The sequence below is a fragment of the Buteo buteo genome, chromosome 9 (genome assembly GCF_964188355.1).
Source record: "Buteo buteo chromosome 9, bButBut1.hap1.1, whole genome shotgun sequence".
Taxonomy (NCBI): Eukaryota; Metazoa; Chordata; class Aves; order Accipitriformes; family Accipitridae; genus Buteo; species Buteo buteo.
Genome location: NC_134179.1, coordinates 44,071,736 through 44,087,777, shown reverse-complemented (window position 1 = coordinate 44,087,777; position 16,042 = coordinate 44,071,736). Strand labels below are relative to the sequence as shown.

The window sequence follows — 16,042 nt, the reverse complement described above, 5'->3', positions numbered from 1 at the left end:
CCCGCACCCCGGGATACCCGCACACCCGGTCGTCTGTCCCCTTTGGGGACACTCTGCCAAACCCTCCCCAAACCGGCCCGTGACACGGGCAGGGAGATCTTGCTCGGTAAAATAAAATTAAAAAAAAAAAAAAGAGAGAAAAAATAACAATAAAAAAAGGAACCAAGAGGGGGGGAACCCCTCCAACCCTCCCCGTCGAGGGGCCCCGCCGCCTCCCCGCCGCCCTGCCCGGGGTCCCGCAGCAAAACTCCGCAGGGCCGAGCCCCAAACCCGCACAGCCCCAAATGGAGGAGGAAAAAAAAAAAGAAAACCCCTCTCGCCACAAGTAACCCGCCTGCAAACTTTCTCTACCCGCTCCCCTCGGTCAAAATAAAACGAGAAAACAGAAGGAAAACCCCGCACAAGAATTCACGTGTTGTTTTTTCTTTCTGCCCCCCCCTTTTTTTTTCTTTTTAGCTCCTTTTTTCTCTTGCTTTCCCCCAGCTTTCTCGTGAAAGGAGGCAATAAACCGATCAGAAATGCATGCCAAGAGAGCAGCTCTGTTACCTGGTTCGCTCCCACATCCTTTTTCCAACGCCCCAGAGACGGCCCTCATGGTTTGGGTGGTTTCTTCCAAAGTGAGAGGTCTGGGGGAGGGGGTGGCTTGGGGGGGGGAGTTGGTTTTGTTTTTCTCCCCCAAAAATAAAGCTTTCACCTTTACGATCCAGATTTTATTATTAATATTATTATTTCCCCTGAAGATTCTTGTAGGACTCCGGGTGCTTTTTTCCCAACAGACGGTCTGCGGAGATTTGCTGTTGAATAACAATGGGAAAAGGATAAGTATTTAAAGAAAAGAAGTGATTAATGATTTTCTGTATAATTCTCGCATTTTTCTTGGCTTCTGTCTGCTTATAATGGCTGTGAACTTTTAAGTCCTATAGAAATCTTCTTTTCTCCCCCTTCTATTCTATTCATACTTTCCAGCTTTGATTTGCTTCTATAGACCCCGCATTCCTGGAAGCATATGCTTTTTTAAAAAAAAAAAAAGAACGATTTTTTGCCATTCTTAGAAGCACTATCTTGAAAATAACACCCTCTTTACAACTCCAGCAGATCAAAGAGAGAAACAGTAAAATAAAATGCAACAACAACAACAAAACACCCCAACGTCAGGCATTACAATAAAATACAGCCCTTGCCACCCTCCCTGGGAAAAAAAAAAAAAAAAAAAAAAAAAGAAACTTTAAAGGTTGGCAGTTGCTACCTCTAAAAACGCGATAGTTAACCAAAAATACATCCATAAATCCATTTCTTCTACATCAGAGCGTGTAACAGATCTGTACCATGTGACTACATTAATATTATTTTAAAGTATTAAAATGTCAATACAAAGAAAAATCTAACGGCCCTTTGTTTGAGCTGGGGGGCAGGGAGACTTTTGGGGACACTTTATTTGCAAGGTGGTCGTGCGGTGACTTACTACGACTAAAGGAATAACCCATAAACACACTCTGGCTTGAAATATTCCAAGCCCTGCCTTTGTTTCTGAATAATGCGGTGTAATATTTCGGTCCTGATGGGGGGTCTCGGAGAATTCCGTGAACATGGAACAAATAAGCAAAAGCCATTTTATTTTAGAGGCAAGTATAAGAAAACGATTATTTTCTTCAGCTGATGCAGAGGCTTCCTCCCCCTGCGGACCCCCCTGCGCACAACAGTCTTTTTTTTTTTTTTTTTTTTTTTTTTCTATTTGTAACTTAGAACTGGAATGTTATTTCGTCCTGAACAGTATTTTCGATACTTTCTATGAGAAAGAAAATGAAAATTAATACAAGAGCTGCGGCTCACAAAAGAAGCCATTTGTCTTCTTGATTATCTATTTGCTTGTCAGGCTATGAGCTATCGCAGGAGCCAGCTCCTTTGTAATATAAAAATACACAGAAAACCTGCAAACACCGAGAAACATCTGTGCAAAAATTAGACTCATTAATGCATTAACTACCTTGGAGAAGGAGATTTTTTTTTTTTTTTAAATCGAGAAGTCTCTCTAGAGAAATGCAACGCTACATCCATTCCTTACAGCAAAGCAAAGCGCTAATGACTACCTCTGTTTTGTCTGAGACCAGTTTAGGAAGAGCATATTAATATATGCTTAGAACAAATAAATCATAATATGTAAGGCTTAGCAGTACTTAAGGCTGATATACCCTAGTCAAACATCTTTTGTTTTCATTAGGGACTTGAGGCTGTGCCATTGACAACAGAAAACCCTGTAAAAAAGAAACGTGCTGTTTAATTAATTTCTTTAAAATAGATATTTTTGTCTCACCAGAACAAAAAGACAACCACCCCACCCCCCCCAAAAAATAAAAAAACCACACAGGGTCAGATTCACAATGAAAAAATTTATTTCCAATTGCGCTTTTTTTGTTGTTGTTGTTGGTTTTGTTCCTTTTCTCTGCTATTTACAGGTAATCCTGGTCATCCCGAAGGACAAAGGGAGGGGATGGAGGTGGCCGGGCCGGGCGGGGTGTCGGGGGGAGCCTCGCCAAACCCCTGCCTCACCCCCTGCTCCCCCCACCGAGGGGCGAGCCCTCACCCCTCCGTCCGTAATTCACATTTTCAGTACAAAACTGGGCTAGACAGCGGGAGAGGAGCTCTCCCCCCCCCTCCAGGTGCTATTCTTTATCACCCAGTTTCTAACCTAAACCCCTGCTTTTCCCCTCTCCCCTCCCACCCCCCCTTTCCCAGATTCACAATTAACCTGCTGGACTCAAAAAAAATGGCGCGGGGGGGGGGGGGGTGTCCTACCTCACTCCCCATCCTCTTGCTTTCTTTGTCCACCACCCACTTGACCTAATTTTCCCTTTTTTTTTTTCCACGGGGTTCCCCCACTCCCACGCACGACCAGCGCAGTGTCCGACGGAGATTTTGGTTGGGTTTTGGGTTTTTTTTTGTGGTTTGTTGTTTTTTCTTTTTCTCCATCACACGGCTGTGCTAGAACCTCCGCGTCTTTGGGATGGCGGGACAGAAACTTTCCGTTTGTGGCTGGTAGGCGAGAAAAGAAAAAGAGGTGGGGGGGGGAAGGGGGGGAGAAAATCCAGTTCGTCTTGAAGAAACTGAGCCTCATTTATTAAAGTGAGCGCTGGTTGTCGAGGTAATAGCAGACATAAGGTCCATCCTTTGTACGGGAGAGTAAACATGACAAATGGGGCAGAGCTTGGCGTGATTAAAGATGAAACAAGGATCCATCTTAGCCAAATCTGAAAACTACTATCTACAGCCTTCTTTTAATGGAAGAGAGGCACAACAGCACAGCTCTGCTTTGTTGCAGCTGAGTCTCCCTCTGTTCCCCCTATAAATAAAGAGTACCCCTCCTTCCCTCACTTCTTGGAGCATTTAAAAAAAAAAAATTATAATGTGTTCCCTACACACACACAAACTCACACCCACAACCACGCACACTCCATCCATCCAAGGAATAGTTATAGGCTGGCGGTTGGTCCATGGGATCGGTTTTGAGATCCTCCTTGTGGGATCTGCAGGCTGGCAGAGGAGCTGGAAGAATTAGACCTGATCTTGGTATTTGGTAACTTGTGATCTTTTTTCCATTTCATCCTCCTGTTCTGGAACCAGATTTTGATCTGGCGCTCGGAGAGGCAGAGGGAATGGGCGATCTCGACCCTGCGCCTCCGGGTGAGATAGCGGTTATAGTGAAATTCCTTCTCCAGCTCCAGGACTTGCTGCCTGGTGTAGGCTGTGCGGGAGCGTTTCGGTTCCCCTCCTGAGTAATTGGGATTTACTGAACAAACACAAAGGAGGAAAAAGAAAAAGGGTGGGGAAGACAAAAAAAGGGGGAAAAAAAAAAAGAGCAGAAGAAGAATTACTGAGCTGTTCCCTTAATGGGTCCTTTCCCCCCCAAAAAAGCATCACACATTCTTTTGGTGGGGGGATATAGTAAAAAAAATACACCGCAAACCTTCTAAAAATACACCCAGAACCTATCTCCAAATCTCCACCTCCATCCTCATTGCTTGACGTGTATTCCTGTCTAAACGCTTTTATAAGGTCCCCTAGACACATTTTCCATGCCCTCTATGTGTGTATATACACACATATATACACACCTCGACTCGAGCATCGCTCTATTATCCCCAAATCTTTAAAGTCCCCCCTACACACATGCAAACAGGCAAACACAGACACTCCTTTTTATTAAATATCACACTAAAAAAAAAAGGGGGGGGGGGAATAGTAAAAGTTTACTCAACCCGCCACTTAAATACAAATTACGAAAACATAAAACTTAACTTATGAAGATTCAACAGCCATAAAAAAAGTAGCCTGCAAGAAATTGGAGGAGGATGGTAACAGAGACTTCAAAGGCACATGGCCAAGCAGAGCAATAAAAATTTATGGAGGATGTAATTATACCGCTCTGCAAACAGGCGATCGTAAATCTCCACGAATGGTTATTTTACAACTGGTGCAATAAGATTTCTACAAGACTTTGAGGTGCTACTTAGTATAAAGCAAAGCCACTTTAGTTCACTTACCCGTGCTTACATGGACTTTTTTCATCCAGGGGTAAACTACCGGCTCTTTGCAAGAGGAATTGGAAGGGCTTTGGTTCAGAGAGTTTTGGCTGCAGGAGGGTGGTGGGCTGGGGGTGACCGGCTCGCAGGGATGGTTTGGCTCAGAGAGGTGGCTCTGCAGTCCGGCCGGAGGATGGACATGACCCCGGGGGGATAACACCGCTGCTTGGTGGCCGGAGCTCGGACAGGACGAGTAGAGCTGCTCCTTGCAGGCTGACCGCGGCTGGTACATCGCTTCATGTTGGAAAGTGCTCTCTCGCCTCTGGCTGCTGTAATATTCCGGCGAGTGATTGGGAAGGTAATCGCTGTGGGAATACTCTTCACAGGGTGGGAACTTGGGGTCCACATAGTTGGAGTTGATCAAAAACGAGCTCATGGCCATTAATTTCTTAGGATTGCACACACGGAAAAAAAAAATATATATATCTCTCTCCTAAAATTTATTCCTGTCCCCCCCCCCCCCTTTACTCGGTTTTCCTGTTTCGTGAAACCCTCCTACTTACTGTCAAGTGAACAAAGTTGGAATCCATGTGACAGCGCGGGCCAATGGCGAGGTGCCCTGCGATCCCCGGATAAGGAAATCTGCCCAGCCCGGCTTCTCCCGGGGCCCCCCGAGCATCCCCGGGGAGGCGGCCGGGGGCGCCCGCTCCCCTCCGGCCGCCCTCGGGGCCGGCGCCTCCGGGTCCCGCCGGCCCCGGGCTCCGCAGAGCCCCGTGGGTGAGAACCGGCCCCCACCCCAATCACCCACCCACCCCCCCCCAACAAGACACCCCTACCCAGGCCCACACCCCTCGGGGGTGTGTCCTGGGGCGGGGGGGGGGTCGGGGGGGAAAGGGGGGTGGGAAAAATAAAAATCCCACACACCCCCCGAAAGCAAAAAATAAAATAAAATAGAGGGTCAAAGTGATTTTTCGGGGGGGGGGGGGGGGGGTTGCGGCTCAGCCGCTGCCCCAGCACATGATCCGTGGCGGTCCCTCCGGGTGGTGGTCGCATCTCATTCCGTGCTAAGGTGATACGGGAAGGGACATTGCGCCCCGAGCCTGGCAGAGATGAATAGGGCTTGTTTGGGATCGATAAGAAATTCATCAGCTAATTCGGGGTACCCGGTCTCCTAAATCACATTTAGCTGGGCTCTGAGATTGACTGTTTTCCCACGCACCGATGGAAAAAAAGGAGCCCGTCCTCCAAGCAAGAAATCAAGGACTTGATGAACAATTACAAAAGCGAATTTGTCCAAGTCCTAATGCTTCTTCGCCTCGCCCTTCTCCTCATAAAGGCGCTTTAAAAGCCCGAGCGGAGCAGCAGCCTCGCAAAAAGCCACCCCCAATTCCTCAAATTCATGTTTAAACCTGAAACGCGCAATAAGCTCCTCGCAAGCGGCAGGAAAGCAAGCAATATTTTTTGCCGGTGTCAGTGCTGAGATTACACGAACTAAAGCACTAGTGGGATCCTGGCTCGCAAATCGCTGTAATAACGCCCCTGACCGCCCCCCCCTCCTCCCGCCTTCGCAGCTCAGATTTTATCTCGAAGTGATGATAAAGTTTATCGCAGGAGCGCTGGAGTTGAGCTAAGGTCAAATCCAAAGTATTTCTTTTCAGTTATCAAACGGTTTTCTGGTTAGGATCTTGTTTTCACCCTTTTCTTTAGGGTTTTGGGGGTGTGGGTGGCTTTTTTTTTTTTTTTAAAATGCCTTCTGGGTTTGTGACCTGTAGTGTTTGTGTCAACTACATATTCCCCTAGATACGAATTTGTGACCCAACTTCCTTTACACAAATTCGGATCTACAGGGTACATATAGAAGACAGATGCATCCTCCTTGGTCAGAGATCTTCGCCTACCGCCATAATTCTCTTCTGGGGAAGGGGGCAGGGGGGTAAAGTTTTGTAACTCGAGAGATCAAGAATTAATCTATAGGTAAAGACGGTAAAAACATTCGCTCTTCAGAGGAAAGACGATTAATTCAAGCATCAACTCAGTATCCGACTAGCTGATGCTAGATCAGAAAAACTAGAACTTTTCTGCCTTCTCCCTCATACCTTATACATTAGTTTATCGCTGTGCTGAAAAAAAAAAAAACAGCTCCTGGACTGAATATATAAGTATAGACGCACAACGAGACTCGAATCCAAATAATCGTCGTTTAAAAGCAAAATGCCATAGCTCCGTCCCCCTCCACCCTGAAACCCTCGTAATTATTCACTGGTACGCAGCGCAAAGATTTCATCCATTTTTTCGTTCTCGGAGGTCAACCAAGGTTTGGGTTTATACGTGCGTGTGCGGATAAATTATAAAAAAAAAGAAAGAAAGAAACAGATGAAAAGAAATACAGAATGTAAAGGCAGATGGGACGACAGGTTTTTTTTTTAATGACAGGCAATTCTTTTTACAACCCGAGAAAAAGATCAAAGGCGTTTCATTTCCGAAAAAGGGATATAAAGCAATAAAATATTCATACTGTCTAGGTAATGAACCTTCATTCGGAACTAATGAGGGTAGCATCATGTTGAGATTTAGTTTAAAATTACAGTTGCCCAAGAGATTAAAAGTATAGCATCCTCCCCCCCCCTTCTTTTTTTCTTTGTATTTCAAAAGGCAGAACATTTTTTGGTCAAGTATCTCCCGAATTAATTGCATTTAAATGCCACTGCAGAGAGGCTATCAGAGAAAAGCTGCGTTTCCCCTACATTAAAATTCCTGAGGAATATCTTAAATGTATTTCACAAACTCCTGCATTTTTCCTAACAAAAAATAGTTACGGCCAAGAAGGAACGTCCCGCAGTTTTCCCGGACACACGATGCCCCGAGATTTTTCAGGTACTTTAAGGTGAATGGTCGGTTTTCCTGAGAAAACGTATAATTCCCAGATAAACAGAAAAACGAAGGCATATCTTAAGAAATAAGCCCAAATGCACCTAGGACAACCCCCAAACCATTTTACACGCCTAAACAAAACCCAGGTTTCCAGCAAAAGAAGCAGAGGAAAGCGAAGACGCCTCTTGCACAGAGCAGAGATTTTTTCCCTCCTCCACAAACCAGCACCTACACTTTGCTGGGGAGCAGGCAGCAACTCTAAAATTTACCTTCCCCTCTAAAACCTGCCATAAAAGTAAGAAGCCAAGTCAAATCTGCTTGTACAACGTCTAGATGGATGCCATAAAATAATTCTACAGAACCAATCCCATTAGAGCTCTTTTTTTTTTTCCTCCTTAAATTTTATTCCTCTTTTCCATTCCCTTCTCTGATTTATTTTATTGTATTTCCTCGCAGCCGGTACCGTAGCGATCTCCTAACGGAGGAGAGAAGCCTGAATAGAAATAACTAGGCCTATTCCGTATTTTTAACCCCCTCCCACATCCTTAAAAAAAAAATAAATCGGTTTTAATTTTCCTCCCCAATGACACAAGGGGTTTGGTACCAGCAAACCAGCACCCCTAGCGTTTACCAGAAATCTTCCCCCCACCACACCTCCAAGAAATCTCCCCCTCGCTCCTTCTGATCCCAAATTAAAGGCAGCCCCTTGCTGCACCCCCCGATACCCCCTCCTCTCCGCACACCTTTCTCCCTTTCGCTGGGAAACCGCCCCACGTCGCGGAAGTTTCTCACAGCAAATTTCACCCGGGCTTTTTTTCCATTTCAAAGCAACCTCACTGGGGAAGGGGGGGGTCTTCCCTCGGGCCCCCCGGCTTTTTCCCACCCCCCCCAAAAGGGGGGGGACAGGGGGAGCCCCAAATCCTCCCCAAAACCTTCCTCAAGGCACCTGCCAGCGCAGGGTGGGTGGGGATTAAACCGCTCCTGCTGCTGAGCGTCTCTTTGGTCTCCCCAAAAGAGAGGGCACTAAGGGGGTGCCCCCCCCCCAGCTCCCCCCACCGCCCAGGTGTAACTCCGACAGCGGTACCTACCTTGACAAAACGTGGGTCCTTTCCTCCGAGTAACCCCCGGGGGGGTTAGGACGCTCCCTTAAAACTTGGGAAGGTTTTGCAGGCGGAATCCTATAGAAACCCCCTGCGCACCCCCCAGCCCCCCCCCCCCCGCCCCGATCCAGCCTGGGCTATTCTGCTCTCTGTCCCCCGTGTTGCTTTTTCAAGGAGATTATTTCTCGAGAAGAACACTAATTTCTCTCTCTCCTTCTTCTTCTTCTTTTTTTTTTTTTTTTTTTTTTTTTGTGGTGGGGTTTGTTGGTGCCCCCTCCCCCTCTCCCCCCAGTATAAACCACTATTGTCCTTAAAGGCGAGCGGAACTGCTCCTGGCAGAGCCAGGAGGCCCTCTGAGCATTTTGGGGTGGGAAACCCGCAAGTTTTGGTATTAATCTCATAGTTTGTCAGTCTTTGTTAAACAGCGAGGCGTGTCCGCAGCGCGGCGGCCGCCGAGAGCCGCGCTGACCCGCGGTTCACCCCGCGCCGCGCTCCCTCCGCACCGCTCCGCGCTGTCACTTTTAGGGCTTTTTTCCGCCCCCCCCCCTTAATTTTCCCCGCGTATATTCCCTCCCCCCCTCCTTCCCCCGGAGATCTCGCTCTCAAGTCTGGCAGCAATGAGAATGGGGATTATTTATTATTTTTATTTTCTTTTTTTAAAATTTTATTTTTATTTTAATGTTTTCTTTTAATTTTTTTATTATTTTAAATTTTTTTATTTTAATTTTTTTTCTCGCCCCTTTCGGAAGCGCAAACCTTTCGGGTTTGGGCATTAAACTGGGATTTTCCTCCCTCCCCGCCCAGCAAACGGAGGTCTGAGGTGCTTCTTTAGGGCAGAACTTTTAATAAGGAGCAACCGGCGCCTCGACCGCATCTGAGCTGTATAAATGGGCTGCAGGATTAGGTGGAAATGAGCCCACACCTGCTTTGCAACGGGGAAACGAAGATTTAAGCCTTGCGTGGTTTCCCAGCCAGCCTTGTGTATCCTTTTCACTTCTAATGAAAAAAAAAAAAATTAAATCATATTTTCACCTAAAGCCCGTGAAGCAGCAAGCGAGGAGCGCTGGCAGGGACGGGGGGAGCGGAGCATCCCTGCGAGGATTCACCATTTATCTCCGCGTTTACACCACCAGCTCCAACCCCGCGTTTCTTCCCGCGATAAAGAGGTCATTTGGAAAGTAAATCGGGATTAAAAAGCGCATTCAATTGATTGTCCGGTAGGGAAAAAAAAAGAAAAAAAAATAATAGAAGGAAAATCCACCCTGAATTGTGTTTGTAGCGCTGGCCGGTGCTCAGAGACCCTCACCCTCGGGCCAAGCCAGTCCGTCCCGAGCAAGGGAGATAAATTAGAAATATCCTTGAAAATGCTACCTTTAATTTCCTCCCTCTCTCCTCGCCCCCCCCCCCTCCTTACGTCTCTCCAAATGAACCCACTTCCAACGAACACGCAGCCTCGCGTCCCTAAATTGAAAGTTAAACGTTATGATGTAGGAGTGAATATTATAAGGAAAGTTGGGAGGTGATTTTTTTTTTTTTATTGCCGTGAAATTATACCTGCTTGTTTTAATATCCCGAAAACAAATGGCCTTTATTATCCATTACCTGTTCTATAAACCTGGAGTAGAAATGACTGTTCTAGAGAGATAAGTACAGTAATTACAAGGGCAAAGAGATGGATCACCCAAGTTACAACTAAACGGTAGCCCTTATATAGTGATATTTTATAAATACCAAGCAAATTCATGGCAATTAATTAAACCCGAGCCTTATCACGCGAAACAAAACGCTTTACGTTCTCTTGAATTTCACCTACTCCATGAATATATCCGCATCGGGAAAGCAAATGGATTTTCCAGAATGCCTTTCCCAGGGCTCTAATATTCTCTCTTTCTCTTCCAAGAAAAATGACCCCTGTTATAAGTATTTAGTCACTGAAAATATTTAAAAGCCGAGGGGGGGGGAAAAAGCAAATTTGCAGGGCACTTTTCCCCCCCCCCCCCTTTTTTTTTTTTTTCCAGGAGAGTTTGCCTTGCTACGACTGTTTGCTTAAGAAGCTATTGAAAAGATCTTCCCCAGTCCCAGTGCAAATAATATTTAGAGTTTGGAGGGTTCAAAGTCTGGCAGTGTAGAAATAACTTTGAAATGCCAAGGGAAATATTTATTATATCAGTTCATTAAACTGTTGCAATGACCAGAGTGGAGTCACATTTCAAGCAAGAAATATAAAACATTTCATTCAAATTCCGACGGAAAGCGTGCTGCAAAACAAAATTAGCTACTTTAACCGGACCGAGCGACGAAACGGGCACTTAAAAGCGCCTTTAAATACATACATTGAATTTTTTAAAGCCACCAGTCCATTGATTTTGCCTATATATCATTATTCTCGATTTCCTACGATTAAGGCAGAAATGCAAGTAGTAAATCAGGGGCGTTATTTCGTGTAATTCTTTTATTATTTTGGATGAGTATTTGCTCCGGCACCCGGGGGAGGCGAGAGACAGGCACCTCTCCAAGGGTTTGGGAAGTGTTTCCAAGTAAAGATGTTAGAACACATTTTCACCAACCGTGTCAGACTTTTTTTTTTTTCTTTCGGTATAATTTAAGCCCTATCCAAACAAAATCGACGCTGGAATGAAAATTATTTTTTAACAGCTCGCGTTAATATCCTAGAGGGACCTCCACGTAATTGGATTTAATAAATGCATTTCCCCCCTATATTCTGTTAATTCGACTCCAAATAGCGTTTCAGGGGTTATCTTGGAAAAATACTAAGAAGTCGCTCGGCGTTTCCTCACGAGAGACCCAAATCAATCTACCTTATTTTCTACCGACATCCCACCCCAAATCCTGCAGCCCTCTTTCCCCCCCCCGCATCTCTCCAGCTTGCGGCTGAAGGTCGCTCCCACCTCGCTATCATCCTCTCCCATCTCTGCCCATAAGCAGAGACTCTTCCTCCCACCTCGCCCCCCTCCCCGCTTTCTTTTTTTCTCCCTTTTTTTTTTTTTTCTCACCCTGACATCAGTCTATCAGGGTTATACACAAGACTGAGTCACGCACAGCGTAAACTTTTGACCCTCAACTTTTTGACCCCTCGAGCTATAATGCTGTACTAACAAGCCCCCCAAGACCAGAGTTACCGTCTACGTCTCTAGAAACTAATGCGGCGGTGATTTCCCTATTTTATTTATTTTACTTTTAGAAAGAAAGGGGAAAAAAATAACAACGAAACCCTGGACATTTCTTCTTGAATATTTTTTCCCCCTACAAGGGAGAACAACAACAAAAATCAGAGCTTTGCAAACTTTAGATGTTTATCTCCAGCTTGCCCATTGCTGTCTAAGACCGCTGTATTTTTTTTCCCCCTTTTGCTCCCCCCCTTTTATATTTAAAAGAACAGGAGGGATGGGGGAAAAAATTCCTTTAGACCACAGCTGCATTGCATTATTTCTCTTTTATTTGGCATTTCACCTAGGTGAGCTGTTGACTGCGGTAATTAGCCTGCTCTGATTTTTTTTTTTTTTTAATTTTATCCCCCCTACCCCCCCTTTTTGGAGGGAGGGATAACGAGGAAACAATTCCTATGATTATTTTTGGACAACCAGAGTTCGACGACCAGCAGTTCCGTACCCGTCCGGATGGAACCGGAGCCCGGGGGGTGGGCGCCGGGGGGGGGCCGGTCCCGTTCCAGCCCGGCCCGGCTCGGCCCGTCCCATCCCCGCTGGCAGTGAACTTGGTCTGAAGCGAGCTCTGCTGGCTGCTCGGGGATGTTACAGCCGAGGAAAATACACCGAATCCCCCTGCCCGGGGTCGTCTGATCCCCCCCCCCCCATCCCAAATCCTTCCCCTTGCCCCGGTTTTGCAAAGTCTCCCTGTATAAACAGAGCCCTGATTTGCCACCTTGACGCAAAATCCCAACGCTGTAATTTGTTTTGACTTGAAGGGTATATATGTATGTGTGTATATACACATGCACATACATACACATGTTAAAAAGAGATAAATCAAAGAGGGGAAAAAAAAACCCACCACCCCACCTCGTACTAGTCTTATTCTTTCAACGCTCGCTGTCAAAATAGTTTCTTTTTAAAGCTATTTAGGGTAACAGAACACGGGAAAACTACGCCGGGTGGACACCTCTCGAGTTAAGTTATCAACCTCCTTCAAGATACCATTTATTTAACATTAGGAGAGGGAAGAATGGGAAAAAATCAGCTCAGGCACCGAAATAGCCACGCTCTGAAAGAAAATTTCATTCTTAAATCCATTCTAGGGCTGGAAAGAGACCCCCAGAGGAGGAGCCAAACCCCATAAAAGTCCTTTTCGGGTTCCCTAATTGAAGAGAGACCTTTATCAAGAGGATTTTAAATAATCCCGTCAGGTCCTTCCCTTCAGGTCGGACATGTAATAAAAAAAAAAAAAAAAAGGAAGAGGTTGGGGCTGGGGGAAAGAAAGAGCAATTTCCCAGCCTGAAATTCAGCTGTGGGGGAGGGCGAGGGGCTTGGGGAGGGGAGCTGGAGGGAAGGGGCTGGTTTCCTTCGAAAGCTTTCCCTTCTTGGGGAGATCACGGTGTGCGTGTGTAGGCTGGAGTAATTTACAGGACTATTGCAAATAAATAGGTGAATAAGCGGAGCCCTCTTCTAAATAGAATGAAAGACAAGAATTACAGCCCGAGCAGGGCAATTTCTAGTCCCTGCCGCCAGCCCATCCCCGCCAAGGCAGATAAGGACCCACAGCCTCCCAACCTTCATTTTTGTGGCCAGAAAAAAAACCAACAAAAAAAAAGGAGATCCCTTTGGCTTCTCAAAAAACATAATTACCACATTGTTGGTATGTGTCTGTACTGGAGCAATATGAACCACATCCAGACCTTCTCCAGCCCTCCCCCTCTCTTACTACCAGTCACCAACACACCCGGGCAGTGGGAGTCGGTAAATTAAAAAAAAAAAAAAAGGAAAAAAAAAAAAAACCAACCCTGGAGCTTATGTTTTCCTTAAAAAGGTGACCCGGCAGCCCCCGGGGTCCGTGTTGGGTTGTGATACGATGCTCACCCTCTCCTCCGAGAGAGGAGCCGGGGCTGTACAAGTCTGCTGACCTCGGAATGATCCCTCTTGCCTATGAATTATTGATGAGATATGAGCTCTGATTTCTCTTTTCAGTATGCAAACCCCATTATACTGTTAAAATGGCGATTTAATCGTTTAGAATAGCTTCGCTTTTTTCCAACTCATTTGTGCCCCTTCCTTTTCATTTAATTCTCTTAATTAAATCCTTTAACAGATTTTAATCACTTTTTGTTGAATAAAATAAGACATCATACACATCTGTAACTAGGTTACCTTGGCGAAGTTTGTTTTTGGTGGGGTTTCTTTGTTTTGCTTTTGTTTTTAGTTTGGTCTGCTTGCTTGGTTGGTTGAATTTTTTAAACCTGGGTGGAAGGAAATTTTATTTTGTGTTACGCCATACCCGGTGAGCAGAGGTGGTCTAAAATGCACAAACGCTTTCAAAAAAAAAAAAAAAAAACTAAAAAAAAAGAAATACAGCCGTGACATTCAAGATGGCCTGACAACTGCATTGCAACACCGAGCTGCCTTTTGCATGGAAGCGCTCCCCAAACCTCTCTGTGTCACTCACAAACCCATTCACCCCCCCATTTATTGCTGACCGAACCTGGGAACCAAATGGATATTTTAGGAGTGAAATTTCATCTTTTTTCACCCTTCAGCAGCAGCCTGGGCATGGGGGTCCTGTGCCCACCCTGGCACAGGGCCCTGGGGAGATGCCCCAAAAGGCAGCTTGAAGGGGGCTCTAATTAATACAGATGCTCAGCTCCGCTCTGCCAGGCTGTGGAGCCTGGGCTGGCTCTTGGGTAAGAAATAACTGCTTTTGGGCTCAGGTTTTTTTCCCTTCAAAGTACCAGGGAGGTTTCTATACTGTTTACTAAATGAAATAAGAAACCTTCAGGCATGGGAAGAGGCTGAAGAGACAGGACAGGGGGCAAAAAAAGGCAAAAGTGGATATGGTTGCACCCATTTTTAGTAAGTGAGAGATACCGTGAGCCAGGTGAGCGCACGGGGAGGCTCCTCTAGGCTGTGGGAGACTTTGCACATTTGGGGCAAACAGCCCCCATCTACCCAGGTCATCACTGGACTCCGTTTTGGAGAGTCCTTAAATGAGAGTTTTTTCCCCGTCTGTATCCAGAGTCATGGCATAAAGGTCTGCACAACTACAGGTTTTAAAAAGAGATTTTCCTTCCTAGGGAGTAATCACGTCCTAGAGATTCTCCATATTCTTAGACTTGATATTAAAGCATTTTGTATTTATTCTGTCTTCTACAGCTACAGAAGAACTAATTGGCCCATGTCTGATGTATGCCATTAAAGTGAGAGAAACGATGAAAAATGCAAAGGAAAATCCCCGCCTACCTGCACGGTCAGAGCTCCGTTTTCCTGTTTACTCTCCTTATACTTCCTTTTCACCAGCAACAGGGAGATTTTCTTTTTTTTTTCTTTAAAGGATGGGGGGCGGGGGGGAAGCCTGTGCTAAGCCTGTGACCCCTTCCAGGCTGTAAAATGGGAGCCAGTTATACCTCCTCATGCCTCACAGGAAGCTGGACATTAACACCACGTAGGGGAAAAAAAAAAAAAAATCCAACACGCAAATAAACCCCCTAAAATCCAGCTTGTAAAAAAAAAAAAATAATCATGTTACATGCTGCAGGTAGAAAGATCTTGTGGATGGAGAGGACAGGGGGTTTTGTGACCGATGGGAAGGATGATATTATTATGCCAGCAATAAAATCCAGTCCCTGCTCCTTCACTGTGGCACAGGCCCGGTGCCATCCCTGTGCAGAGGATGCTCAAATCAAGGGTCGTTACCTGTTGTGACCCTTACAGGCATCTCCTCCTCACTGCAATGTCCTGTACCTAAACTGCGTTGCAAATTCCCCTTGCTCTGGCTATCCTGGTCTGCTTTTTCCCCCTTGAAATAACATATTGTGGACACCAAGGGATTAGAAATGGTGGTACTTGAGGAAAAAAAAAACCCACCTTGTGCCTCCTGTGACTGGAATGGATTTGGAAGGAAAGTTTGCCTGGGATTATAGAAAAGATGAATGCCTTTGGGTGGGGATGTGGGGATCGGACAGTGATGCAGATGATGGATAGGGAAGAGGTGGATGGATGGATAGATCTATGGCTACATGGATGGATGAATATCTTTTGGAAACACGGTGTTCGTGGATACATGCGTGCGTTGACCGTATGGTTCCATTTTCAGACATACATTAAGGGGGAGGGATGTCACCTTTCTTGCCTAAATCGCTCGTTATCATTTGAATCAGCAGAAATTATTTCTAGTCCCCAGCACAGAAGGGTAAAGCATTCGCAGGCCATCCCTTGGTCTAACCCCGACACACTCAAACACCTCTCCCCACATCCCCTCTCCTCCAAGGGCTTCTAACCCCGTGTAGACAAACCGCCCGTCGTGTTTGTGCGGCTGAATTCACCTTTAAAGACCATGCCAGCGAAGCCCTTTAGGATCCCGTAAAATATC

At 45.8% G+C, this 16,042-nt stretch overlaps 1 protein-coding gene across 3 annotated transcripts in view; it reads right to left on the bottom strand.

Annotated features, from left to right (window-relative positions):
* Nucleotides 1-2,405: 2,405 nt before the first annotated feature.
* Nucleotides 2,406-16,042, bottom strand: part of HOXB4 (homeobox B4) — a 16,043-nt gene continuing 2,406 nt past the window's right edge. Inside the window, exons 1-3 of one of the 3 annotated variants that reach the window (XM_075036412.1) lie at nt 8,477-8,573; nt 4,539-4,965; nt 2,406-3,784 (exon numbers count right to left, since the gene is read on the bottom strand). In XM_075036412.1, the coding sequence (XP_074892513.1) occupies nt 3,468-3,784; nt 4,539-4,959 (738 nt within the window). In that variant the 5' untranslated portion in view covers nt 4,960-4,965; nt 8,477-8,573 and the 3' untranslated portion in view covers nt 2,406-3,467. Of the gene's footprint in view, nt 3,785-4,538; nt 4,966-5,080; nt 5,277-8,476; nt 8,574-16,042 lie in introns of those variants that run through there. The other 2 variants (XM_075036414.1, XM_075036413.1) reach the window with 2 other exon arrangements.